Source organism: Nuphar pumila, chromosome 3, assembly GCF_984573655.1.
Source record: "Nuphar pumila chromosome 3, dmNupPumi1.hap1.1, whole genome shotgun sequence".
Classification (NCBI taxonomy): Eukaryota; Viridiplantae; Streptophyta; class Magnoliopsida; order Nymphaeales; family Nymphaeaceae; genus Nuphar; species Nuphar pumila.
In genome coordinates this window covers 48361210-48374824 of record NC_143251.1, presented here as the reverse complement: position 1 = coordinate 48374824, position 13615 = coordinate 48361210, and the positions used below count along the sequence as shown (strand labels likewise).

The following is a 13615-nucleotide window of genomic DNA, read 5'->3' as shown; positions in this document are numbered from 1 at the left end:
TTTTATTAAACTGAACATCCCACCAAGAACAACACAGATTCAAATAACTGAAATAAACCCAATCTAGAAAAAAAATCTGGTTTAATTTACATTCTTCACTAATATAGATTTAAAATTAAGGTCTACTCAACCTAATCAAAGAATCTGTATATAAACTATCACATAAATATGATTTAAATTGTTGCTCCCCGTTCGAATAAGAAGGGGAACCCATACCTTCGATCGGATATGAAAAAGAATACCAAAAATATACATCGAACGATCAAAATGGAAAAAGATCTCTCTTCCTCTTCCTCTTCCTCTTCCTCTTCCTCTTCCTCTTCCTCTTCCTTCCTTCACCTTTTCGTTCTCTCTCTCTCCCTCCCCCTCTATCTCTCTCTAGAAAATGAAATCTAGAGAGAGGAGCTAGTTAGACCCTTTTATAAAAAAAAAATTTGTCTTCTAGAGAGAGGGTGGTGTTCCTTCTCGAGTTGTTCACCCATTTAGCTATGAGATAGAGTTCTTCTAATGTAGAACTCTATCTCTAACCTCATCTTCCCTTTTTAACTATTTTTTATTCATTTGGTATTTTATTTTGTTTTACTATTTTACTTTTAACCCCATTTGAGTTATTCAAAAATCCTTAAATAATAGGTAGTTTTCATATCCAAAAGAAATTTTAAAAGTAATTAATTTTAATATTTTAATTAATTATTTATTAATTGATTATTAAATAATAAATTTTTAAAAAGTTTCATAGGGTGTCCCATCCCTTTGGAAGTTTTTTTAACTTTGAATTTTATCAATTAAACCTTTTTATTGAATTTAAAACTTTAAATTTGTTGGACTTAAATTTTGGATCTAGATTTGGATCAAAAATCCAAATCTATATCCAATATTCATATGAATCTTGAATTGGACTAGATCTTAATTAATATGGGTCTTGAACTAGGTCCAGATCCATATTAACTTGAATCATATGGATCAGATCCGATTCCACCTAATCTAGAATTGATCACATCGAGCAAGTCATTTGTTGAAAGAATGTGATTTTCGAGCCTACCATAACCCGAATTCAGAAAAACAAAATATTAATGTTTTCAAAATTTTAAGATGCATCTAATGATATATTACTTGAATTTCTCCTTCAAATTTTACCTGAATTTAACTTAAATTTTACTTGATTTTAAAGGTTAAAAATCAAAAAATTTACCAAATCTTAATTGGCTTATTTGGGTATTGTCAATGGGTCATGGGCCAAGCCCAAACTCAGCTGAATTCACCTAAAAATGAGAATTTCTAACAAGTTTACGAAACACTTAGCCAAATTTTATAAAGTCTCAGAATTTAATATTATAGAAAAACACACTATGTTACATTAAATCCTGTCGACAATTTTGGAATTGGAATCCGATTTTTTAAAAATCTTCTATCGAAAAACTGAACAAAATACAATTTTGGCAAAACTGGATTTCAATTCCATGTATCCAAACGTGCCAACCAACCAGTTGGTTTGTTTAAAAGAATTACTCAACGCTTTGACTCTTTTGTGTTTGAAAACGAAGAAGATGAGGAAACCACATCATGGGACTTGGAGTTTTGGGTTTTAGTCACTGCTGTCATTTTCGTTAGGTAGGCATAAAAGAACCAAAACTAAAGGGTCACTTTTTCCACGGTCAATGCAGGGCTTTGTTCCAAAATACTGGTCTTAATGCTCAGTAAGAGCTTGGGTGTTGGTCAACCCCCAACGGAAGGTGTGCCCATAAAGTGTCCCCAGTTCTTGGCGAGGGTTCCTCGTTATCAAATACGCGAGGGCAAAGGGGTTTAAGTGTTACTTCACATTATATACCCTTAAGTTTTCAAGTTTATAAAACCCTACGCACATATCGTAATTAGACTATCCAAGGGCATCTGTAAGGTTAGTTTCACAAAAAAGTACAAAAAAAAAGTCACTTGTATATATAAATGTTTGTAACAAATATTAACCCAATATAAAATAATATAGCATAATTTATATGGTTAGTCTTTGCTATTCTCATGGGTAAGGAAACCCTTAGTGAAAAAACTATAATGATTTTTTACTTTTTGATTTTCTTGACCCTCCAGATGTGATCGACATCTTTGAGTCGGGTGTACTTAACTGGTGGGCTCTATAAGGGTTGGGTGAGGTCAACCTAACCTCGCAAGGAGGTGGGCCCATTAAATGACATGGTTCTCGACGAGGGGTTTTCGTCAAAAAAAAAAAAATACAATGTACCCAATTCTCAACTTTTGTAACATAATATTTTAATATAAAAAAAACATATAATTCAAAAGTTGGTTGTTGCTAATTTACCATGTTGAATGCATCGTGGAGATATATTTGGTCAAAACAACCTCTCACTTTAGACTAAGGGTTCTTTACCCATAGGTACTGGCTGACCGGTCATGTCGGCGGGTCAGCCCGACCCGTTTATTAAACGGGTAACCCGACACAACACGATTAACTCGTTTAATAAACGGGTCCGGTCAGGTAAACGGGTTGGTGGGTTAGCGGGTCGGGTTCGTGTTAGCGAATGGGTTGACGGGTTAGCGGGTGGGTCAGGTAATATATATATATATATATATATATATATATATATATATATATATATATATATATATGAGAGGGAGAGAGAGTCATTAGAATATGTAAACTGAAAATATATAAACCTAGAATTTTCATGTGTTTTTATATTTTTTCTTAAATTTCACCTACGGAAACTGACTCTTAGATCGGACCGACTCTTAGATCGTCCGATTATTGAGTGAGATTTATCTTTTAAGACATGAAAATCAAAAACTCATAATTTTCACATGTTCGAACAATCGATTCCAGCAAATGAACTATGATACATCTGCAGGGTTGCATTTGTAAAAAATGCATAGTTCACTTTTACATCTTTCTCATTATCATATTTTAGTGGCTTATATATATATATATATATATATAAAAGAGTGACAGTTGTACGTACACCTCAATTAAGCTCAATCACATCAAAGAGTTAGATTTGTATACATTTATAGCACCTTTATTTATATATATATCAAAAGTACAGAATTTTATATATCATTATATCTCTCTCGAAGTTATATATCTCGATTTTACATATATCACCTTTCTCTCAAATTACAAAAGAGTCACAGTTGTACGTACATGCTCTCAATCGAACTCAATCACATCAAAAGAGTCAGAGTTGCATATATATATATATATATATATATATATATATATTAAAAGGTACGGGACTAACGAGAAAGAAAGCATAGGTGCAAGTTGTATCCACTCAACGTAACTCAAGCCTTTCGTTTTTATGTAAAAATGTCAACTTTTGAGTTAAAAAATTTTGGCGGGCCATTGATTTTTGGACCCTTTAAAAACCTAATAATTTATCATAATCACAATCACATGATTCATAACAAGCTTCTTACATTCATAAAAAAAAAATTTATTTATACTCGTTAACTCCGTACCTTCATTAGTACCCAATATTTACCCTGTATATGTATATATCAAGAGTCCGGAATTGTATATATTATTATATATCTCTCTCGGAGATATATATCTGGAATTCTGGATTACGTATATCATTTCTCTCTCTCAAATGGAGTCACTTCCAAAGGCGGTGGCTGCGCGGCAAGAAGTCCAAGCCCTCTACCCGCATGACGGCTTCGAGCTCACAGGAAAGATCTTGATGAGCGCCATCTTCACCCTCTTCTTCCTCCTCGTCCTCTACATCGTCTTTCACGTCTACACCCGCTGGTTCCTCCTCCACCGCTCCTCCCCCCGCCCCAACTTCGTCTTCGCCTCCTTCGCCACCGCCGACCTGAGCGATACCCCTCGCCGGCTCCATCCGGCGCTGCTCCGCTCCCTCCCGTCCTTCTCCTTCTCGTCGCAAGCTCACGAAGATGGACTCGAGTGCTCCGTATGCCTCTGCGAATTCGAGGAAGGGGAGAAGGGCCGAGCCCTCGCGGGCTGCGGCCACTGCTTCCACATCGACTGCATCGACATGTGGTTCCAATCTCACGCCACGTGTCCCCTATGCAGGGCGGAGGTGAAACCTCAGCCGTCCGTGCCACCTGCGAAAGCACCGGGGGTCGATTCCGTCGGCGTTGCCCTCAACGAGGGAACGTCGGAGGGAGTCCGATTCGAACCGGACGTGTCCGAGACGATTTCGCCCGAGTCGGTGAAGCCCTTTACCGAGAGTCGGCTTGTGGGGTTGAGAAGGATCATGAGTCGGGACAGGTGGATCGGGTCCGGTGAGGGTGATCTGGAAATGGGTGTTGAACAGCAAGACCAGAGGTGAAATTGTGTTTATTATATTCCTTTTTTAAAACTTGAAAAAGGGGTGCTTCTGCTGAAAAATCCTGGGTGGTTGTGGAATTCTGATTGCTTATTTTTAAAGTAAACATACTTGCCCGGTAAATTAAGATGAGTCGTTAGATATCTCATTTATGACCCAACATAACCTCTGGGTACATGTTATATACCTGGTCCGATTTGGATACCATTAGCGCAAGCCTGGCTATACGTTGTGTGGTCAGATTCGAGTACACCTAGATGAATGAAACCCGATCCATATGTGTAATCAACGTTGGATATCCGGCAACACTCTTGAGACATCTCGATGCAAGTCTCTTTTGGTTGCTTAAAAGTTTTAAAGATAACAAAATTAAATAGCTTATCAACTATTTACAATGATTTAGCCTCACGCTTTCATAATTTATATTTTCGATAAAGACGAAGATGGTGCTAGCTTTTTAGGCACAATACATATATCGAGCAAATTAGAAAATATTATAAATCTTGCTAATTGATTTTTTTCTTGATGGTTTTGCAATTTTGTAGCTTGAAAAATTAGGCGCCTTGGTCAAATCGCTAAAATAATTCAGGCACCATGATTTCGACCAATGCACATGATTTTTCAAAAAAAAAAAAGCAAAACTATCAAAGAAAAAATAAATTGGCCTTGTTTTGTGCCAAAAATTAATGCTAGAAATTATGTCATATTAATGCACCTGATCATCCCTCGATGGGCTTGGGGACCTCAAGAGTTTTAGCAACCTTTGGCCAGCTAATGTGCAGTTGGTGAAGGAGGGATTTTTCACTTGGATTATCACCATCTGGCTTGATATATATATATATATATATATATATGGTAACTGAAATATGTTTAGGTTTTATTATTTTTTTCAAAAATTTTACTCTATAGACGTGATCTAAACGCTTGGTTTTATAGAAAGAGACTCTTGGATCATCCAATTGGGATGCAGAAGAAAAATAATTTAAGGATTGAAAATCAATGGCTTAAATTTTGCATAAATATTCAAGCATAAAACATCACATTTCTTGATCTGATTAAGAAGATTCAACAATCGATTCCTAGCAAATTGATCAGGTCGAATGCATTATCTGCAGGGTTAGATTTGCAAAAAAAAAACTATGAAAATCTCGATTAATGTCAGCAAACATATTTGATTGGTAAACATATTTTATCTTCCCTATATATATATTATATAGTTTGAAAGGTAGAAGCAAGCTAACCATTTTTGTTTTGTGCTACACGTGATGTAAAATACATTTGCCTAGCAGAACTAAACACCTATATCGTTCGTGTTCGGCTGGCTGAGCTTGTTTCACAAGTTGAAGAGCTCTTTTCATGCCGGGCACAAGGCAAACCACTAGCGACTCATCTCTTTTCTCAACCTTAATCATTAAGATTGAATAAAATTAAATTAAATATCAAAAATATTTATTAGGTCAGAGAAGCTTACTTTTCCATGAACCATGTCTATTTTTTAATAACAAGTTGCTCACATAATCACTTTTTGTCTACCTGTAAAAGAAGGAAAAAAAAAGTCCAAAAATTGTATGCCAGGCGAGAAGCCTCTTTCCATTCAAGATGATCAATAATGCCATAATACCTATGAAATGAATCTTCACTCATGTTCACAGATATATGTTTCCTTGTGTGTGTCCTACGTTCTAAAGATTTGAGAGAACATATGGGATCTGCATCCAAGTCGCAGTCCATCTGTCAAACTGAAACTCAGAGTTGAAAAAAAAACCACGAGCTGGGCTTCGCTCATATGGTAGGGCCGACTTGTGAATGTCACCAAGTTGACGTGATGTTACAACTTCGAAACCCATGGGTAGCGTATCTTACTGAAAGGTCGAATCTGGGTGTACTCCCTGTTGCAGGGGGACCTTAAGGGTTTTACTAACCGTAGGACAGCCAATGTGCAGTCGGTGATGGGTTTTTTTTTTCTTGGATTGTCAAAAACAAAGTGCCAAAGTTACCTTTTGCAAAAAAACTGCTCGACTGCTTACAAGGGCTTCACTTATCTGGTAGAGGAGACTTGTGAATGTCACCAAGTTGATGGGAGTCACAAGTTCGAAACCCACGAGGCGGAAGCTCGGCCTATATACAGGGAAGACTTCAATGGTTTTACGGACAGGAGGTCAGCCAATGTGCAGTCAGTGATTGGGGGAGGGGGGATTCCCTTGAACTATCAAAAATACAAAAAAAAAAAAAAAAAAACTGCTCAACCGCCTGCTTTTCTTAATTTATTTGCAATATTCACTTAAGGTAAAGATAATTGTCTTGTCTCTTGTTGAAAAACACTAAGTCACCTTGTGTTCTTTTGTTAAAGAAATCAATACTGACAAAAATATGAATGTTGGATCTTCATTTTTTAGATAAAATTTGTGATTATACCTCCATTCTTAGCTTTGTGCTCACACCAATTTCAGTGCACATATTAATTGCACCCTAAAGCTTTAAAACTAACTTCTTCTTCTTCTTTTAATTAAAACCCGAAGAAACCCATGTTTCAAGTGAGTTTAAAAACTCACTTGAAACATATTTTTGCTAAGCAAACTTTACAATTCTTGAAAATTCCAAATATTCACAAAGGAGGCAAAAATATCTCGGTTACCATTTGTTAGTTGGGAAAAAACTTAGTCCAGCTAACGGTAACAAAAGTGATGAATGGCTAGCTAACAGTAACAATAAGATGTGATCTCCCAGGAATTAACGAAAGAATATCTCCTTTCACGTCCCATTCGCAGTGGACCTCCACCGATCTAAGCAAGCTGCCAATAATCAGACCTTATTGTGAAGTCAGCACACCATCAAATCGTAAGGATGTTTGATCGCGCTTTATCGATAACAGGAATGAGAACGGATAAAGGGTGGAGCACACAGCGCTGTGACGCTTGTGATCTGCAAGATTGGGAGTAGTCACAGCCTTTGCAGGGAATGGTAATCACTGTCATTTTTTTTTTTGGTTTCTCTATTTCTGTATGTATATATTCAGAGAACAACAGAGACCATATTTATCAACCCTGGGGCTGAATTAGTTCCCTTTCTTAGTGAAGCGCCCCTCCCTTCCTGATCCTTTCTCAAGTTTCAATTGTCATGCATGTCTTTAATATATTTACTTAATTTTAATCAAATTAAATGTATTTGATTTAATTTCTATATTTAATATCATGCATGCATTTCAGTTTTCATAAGTGATGCACGCATAGGATTCCAGTCCTTTGAGATGGCCCCCTCTCGATCAATGAACCTGGATTCTCTCATTAAGGAAGGTTTAATCCTTTTCTTAATCCAGGATCTCATTGTTTATGGGCACAGATCCTAACTAAAGAAGCAGATCCATCCGTCGTCGGCATATTCCATCTATCCGCAAACAACCGGTTCCGAATAATATCAAGATCATGACCATCTCCAATTCGCAGGACATATAGGTTTCATTAAATAGCAAAGAACACCAGACCTCTCAAATTTTCCTGCACTATCATGAAAAGCAACCAACCAAGCTTTTCCAAGAGTCTTACCCTTAAAGCTTTTCTTTCCCCACCATTTAAGAGAATTTGAGAGAGGTTTGATGGGAATTTTATGTCTATCACAATGTTGTCAGTATCGGCCCTGAATCGTTAGGCCACCGATTCAGCTGTATCGGCCGGGATGCCAATATTCAACTGAATCATTCTGTATCTACCCAAAAATAATAATAAATTATATGTCAATCATAACGTGACACGTGTTAAAACCATTAAAATAAATTTAAAATAATACTAAAAAGTATTTTTTTATAATTTTTGCAATTATTAAAAAATAACTGATTCAGGAATGCCGATATGATGCGTAGCCGATACGCACAGACACTGATAACATTAGTCTATCAAAATAGAACACCACGGTCCTCCAAAGTTGTTTGAAACCCAGAGGTGGCATACCTTGCTGCAAAGTTGAATCTGGGCATACTGTCAGTCTCGGGTGGACACGGAAGACCTCAAAAGTTTTACCAACCAGCGGCCAGCCAATGTGCGGTCCGGGACCGGACAATTTTTCTTTAGCTTATCCAAAAAAAAGTGTGTATGATTGATGTAGATGATACCTGTCACAGGATTGTCCCCTTGGTTTTGTTATTTGTGGACGTTAATGTTGAGTGACCTTTTTTTGGCAGTTCTTTTTCTTTTCTGGAGTCTCTCACAAGTACACATCCCTTAAATCATCTCTATCGTCGGGGGTACCCCACTCTCCATCTTCATGTTGTAAAAGTTCTCTCTCATGGTTAGGGATGTAACTAGGGGTGGCAAAACCTGACACGACCCGCCAACCCGCCTCTTAGGCGGGTTCGGGTTGGGCTTAAACTAACCCATTTAATAAATGGGTTGACCCCGCCTAACCCGTTTATTAAACGGGTCAGGTTCGTGTTAGGGGTATGCCAACCCGCCAACCTGGCTGACCCGTTTAATAAACGGGTTAGGCAGGTGGGTCAACTCACCAACCCGCCCGCTAACCCACCAACCCATTTACCCAACCCAAGCCATTTATAAACAGGTTGGCGGGTCGTGTTGGGTTACCCCTTTAATAAACGGGTCGGGTTTGTGTTTGCCACAGATGACCCGTTTAATAAATGGGTCGGGTTCGGGTTGAGGTATGCTGACCCGCCAACCCGACCCGATTGCCACCCCTAGATGTAACGGTCTCAGATTCGGGTAAGATCTGCCAAATACCAGATCTTATTAATCATATATTGTCTGAATAGATTGGGACTCAGCTGGGAAAAATCTCATACCAAATGCAGGTTTTCACATGTAATCAGATTGGGATATTTGGCAAAATTTGGATATTTATTGAATTTGGTAGCAAAAAATCCAAACCATTGACATCCCTCTATTTGTAATTGTCACCCTGTTTGTGTCAAATCTGACCCCATAAATGTGATGTATATTGTCCATTTAATCAAAATCAGCATTTAAATTGCGGAATCCAACTTGTGTACAACATTTTCAACAAATTAAAAAAAAAATCAACAGCTGTAAAAATACTATAATTTATTATCTAAAAAAAATATGTATTTCATCCAAAAACTGTGATTCATAAGAATTTGTTTCAAATCAACCATATGCGGAATTCATCTATTGGGTCAGATTTTGATCAAAAGAACTTGCAACAATATGATCCCAGGCTTGGGGAAGGGATATGGAAATAGGGATGATTTGGGGGGATCACTGGATCCCGTCCTCTCTCTCTGTGTATTCATGCTTTCACTTTGTTACACTAAGTATATTATTACTGTTTTTTACCATCTAATCATGAATTTTTTAACTTGCTATGGTAACAAAATCTTGAAATATTATTGACAGAAATTCCTATGCCATGAAGAATCCAAGAAATATCATGATATTTTTTATTAATATATTTCCAATACATGGATTTGTCTCAATAAGGAGCTATTAGACTATTAGTCATTTTCTATAGTTTTTTTACTTGTCATGATAGTCATTTTCTATCGTTCCTATTTAAAATGTTTGTGGTTTTTGACATTCAAATATCACATATAGTTAATATTTTCTCAAAAAGGTTTTCTTTAATCTTGCATGTTTTTTCTTTGCCAAAAAGAAATTAAAAAAAAACACAAGATTGAGGTTCGTGCTGACCTTTGATAATTAGTTGAAAGTGATCAGTTCACTAGCATTCTTTCAGATTCCTGTATAATTGTAATCCACCGTTGGCTCATATAGAATTAGCGTGCAGTTATCAATTTCCACCAGTTACATGCAACACCAAAATGCTTTGATGGATCTGAAATTTTATATATATATATATATATATAGAGAGAGAGAGAGAGAGAGAAGTGGTAGTTGACTTTCACAAGAGAATGGATATTTTAGAGTTGTTTTTTCCAAATCTGACCCGCCCGATGTTTTTGGAGAAAACTACAGCTAGATCTTGTATGTTTTTTTTTTTTTGACAAAAACTCTGAGGTCTTCAATATTTATGAAAATCTTAGACCATCAATTTTTACATCTTATAAAAACCTACTTGTGTGTTTTGTGTGTTAGAATCAGACTATCCGAGAGTGGATTCCTGTAAAATCAAACATGTATAACAAATCTATAGGGTTAGATTTAAGGAAAACACAAAAAAAAAAAAACCTTCAAAGAGTCCTGGTAGGCTAGAAAAGTGGTAGGCCTACCATGAGCAACAGTGTGTGTTTTGGTTGTTTTTTATAATTTTAACCTGCATGTGTGTTGGGCATGGTTGATTTGATAAGAAACAACATTTGGATCATGTTTTTTAGATAAAAATATAAATTTTAAGCCTTAAATATTTATAAAAATCTTGAACCATCAATTTTTAAACTTTATAAAAAACTACGTGTGTATCATAATGGAACAATTCAAGAGTAAATTTCTATAACATCAAGCATGTATAATGCATATGTATGGTTAGATTTAAGGAAAACGTGAAAAAAAAAAAACCTTCAAAAGTCTGGTAGACTAGGGTTAGTCAAGAAAAATCTCAATGAACTGGTAAGCCTCCAATTGGTAACCTTTAGGTCCTCCCCAGGTAACCCGCCCCCGGTATGATTTTGAATCAGGGTCATCTTATGCCAGGAGGTAAACGATGGTTGCCCCTATCCAGGAAAATGAAACCCTCGTGGGATTAAAATAATTGAATTTGCTGAACATTACTTTTTAAGCTATGACAAACATTTAGATATGTTTAAAGTCCAATGTCAACATCACCTATTGATGAATTATCAAGCAACCGCCCCTGTGAAGGAGTAACCATCTAAATTAAACGTGCCATGTCAATGTCTGCCAACCTCTTCTGAATACTTTTCTTTTTTAGGTAAAGGAAGTGATGCAAAATGTAATATCGCCTATTTTCATATTTAGTTAAATTTGAGATTTTCAAAAATTTGGTTAAGTATAAAAGAAAAATCGGTTGATTCTCGATTTTAAGCCGGTACTTTTGAGTCTGGGCTTGACCCAGATCTCATTGTCAAGGCATACACGAGCTAATCGAAACGTGAGAACAAAATTTATTTTTTATCTTTAAATTGAAGCAAAATTTAGGTTATTTTTTAGTGAATTTCAGAAGCGAAATTCAAGTTATATATCGTTAAATGCGTCTCCAAATTCTGAGCATAATGATATTTTATTTTTCTTGATTCGGGTTATGATTGGCCCAAAACCATATTTTTCAAAAATTTAGCAGTTTGTCAATTCGGATCTAAATTTGGATCAGACCAGATCTGGTAGATTTGATTCAAATTAATATAGATTTGGACTCTATCTAAGACCATATTAATCTCAAATTGATCCACCTCAAGGCCCATTTGAATTTTTGAGATAGATTTAGATCTTGGATCTGAATCCAGATCTAAATCCATGCCCAATGATTGTTTGAACTTTAAATTCATTAGAAACCTTTAAATTAGAGTTAATTAATGTTAAGAAGCCTCCCAAGTTAATTTGATAATTTTTGGAAGCTTCTAGAATTTATTTATTATTTTAACATTAGATAATTAATTAATTTAATTTAATTCTGAAAATTTATTTTTGATATTTGTTTAAGACTCTTAAACACTCCTAGAAAGATCTAAAAATGTTTGAGAGACTTAGAGTTCATTTGAAATAAATTTTTGAAAAGCCAACTTAAGAGTTTTAAAATTTTTGAAAAATCCAAGAGAAAGGAGTCCTTAGAGGAGAGAAAACTCTCTCTCTCTCCAGCCTTCTAGATGGGCTGGAGAAGGGGGGGGGGGGCGTCACCACCCCTTGAAGCCTATAAAGAGTAAAAAAAAAGTGAAGAAAGAGAAAGAGAAGGAAAAAAGAGAAGAGAGAAAAAAAGAGAAAATGAGAGGAAGAAGAAGAAGGAGGTTCCTTCTTCGATCGTCCAACGTCTCCACCATCCGTTCTTGTTTTTTTTTTATCTACGATAAAGGTACGGGTTTCTCTTTTGTTCTGAATGAAAAAAAAAACATGGATTCGATTTTCGTGCATTGTTTTTGAGAAACTTCATAGAAAAAAAGTGAATATGGATGTGTACTCTAAAGTACATGGAGGAGGATTCATGGATCCTCTTTTATGGATGCGTTCTTGATTCTTGTTATCCTTTTGAAAATAAAAAAAAATTATACACGTTTATTTTCATGCCAAAACCGAATTTATTTGATAATACAAATAGCTCATTAAGTGTTTATATTATGGTATTGTCGATCTCCATGGATGATCCATGTTATGGATCGTTGGATGCACACACGCATATGTTAGAATATTTTTATATTCGTGCATTCTTTATTTAAAAATATGTGTATTGTTGACCTGTTGGTTTATGATATTATGAAACTTTGAATAGGCACATATTTTTGGTCTTGAATAAGCATTTAAATGCATACAAGTGGTGTGGGTCGTACGTGCATGCAAAATTAGCATAGCCATGTTCACTGGAAAGGTGAAATTCATTTTGTCATGCAGCATGTATATGTATTAGCATAAGCATGCATAACCGAAATTTGAAAAGGGTATTGTACCGTTTGTTTTATAAAAAAAAATATTCCTATGTTTTCAAAAAAATATATATAGGTATATTTTTTTTAGTTCCATGGTGGGCTGGCTGTCAGGCCAGCTGAATCTAGGGGTGGGAAAATCTGACACGACCCGCCAACCCGCTTCTTAACCGGGTTCGGGTTTGGCTTAAACGGGTTCGTGTCGTAAACGGGTTGACCTGCCTAACCCGTTTATTAAACGGGTCGGGTTCGTGTTAGGGGTATGCCAACCCGCCAACCTGGCTGACCCGTTTAATAAACGGGTTAGGCGAGCGGGTCAACCCGTTTACCGAACCCGACCCACCAACCTGCCTGCTAACCCATTTACCCGACCCTTACCCGCACGCCAACCCGTTTACCTGTTAAATCGAACCTGAACTGCCAACCCGTTTACCCGACTCGCCAACCTATCCGCTTACCCGCCAACCCATTTACCTGACCCAAACCGTTTATTAAACGGGTTAACCGTGTCGTGTTGGGTTACCCGTTTAATAAATGGTGGGTTGGGTTCGTGTTTGCCACAACTGACCTGTTTAATAAACGGGTCGAGTTCGTGTTGAGGTATGCTGACCTGCCAACCCAACCCGATTGCCACCCCTAGCTGAATCTGGCCTGACGTGCCAGGTGTAGCTGGGGTCTGGTTGGGCTGAACCAGACCCAACATGGTGTTGGTTGGGCACCTGGCAGCCCAGACGAGTGGCTTAGCTGGGCATGCTAGGTCGGGTCGGGCCCAGTCCAGCCTTCGGCTGGACTGGTACAAGCC

At 36.8% G+C, this 13615-nt stretch overlaps 1 protein-coding gene across 1 annotated transcript; it reads left to right on the top strand.

Moving 5' to 3' along the window:
- Positions 1-3602: 3602 nt before the first annotated feature.
- On the top strand, positions 3603-4424 carry LOC149842844 (RING-H2 finger protein ATL2-like). The gene has a single exon (XM_090000742.1). The coding sequence runs from the start codon at positions 3603-3605 to the stop codon at positions 4302-4304; it is 702 nt and encodes a 233-aa protein (XP_089856868.1). The 3' UTR covers positions 4305-4424.
- The last annotated feature ends 9191 nt before the right edge of the window (positions 4425-13615 follow it).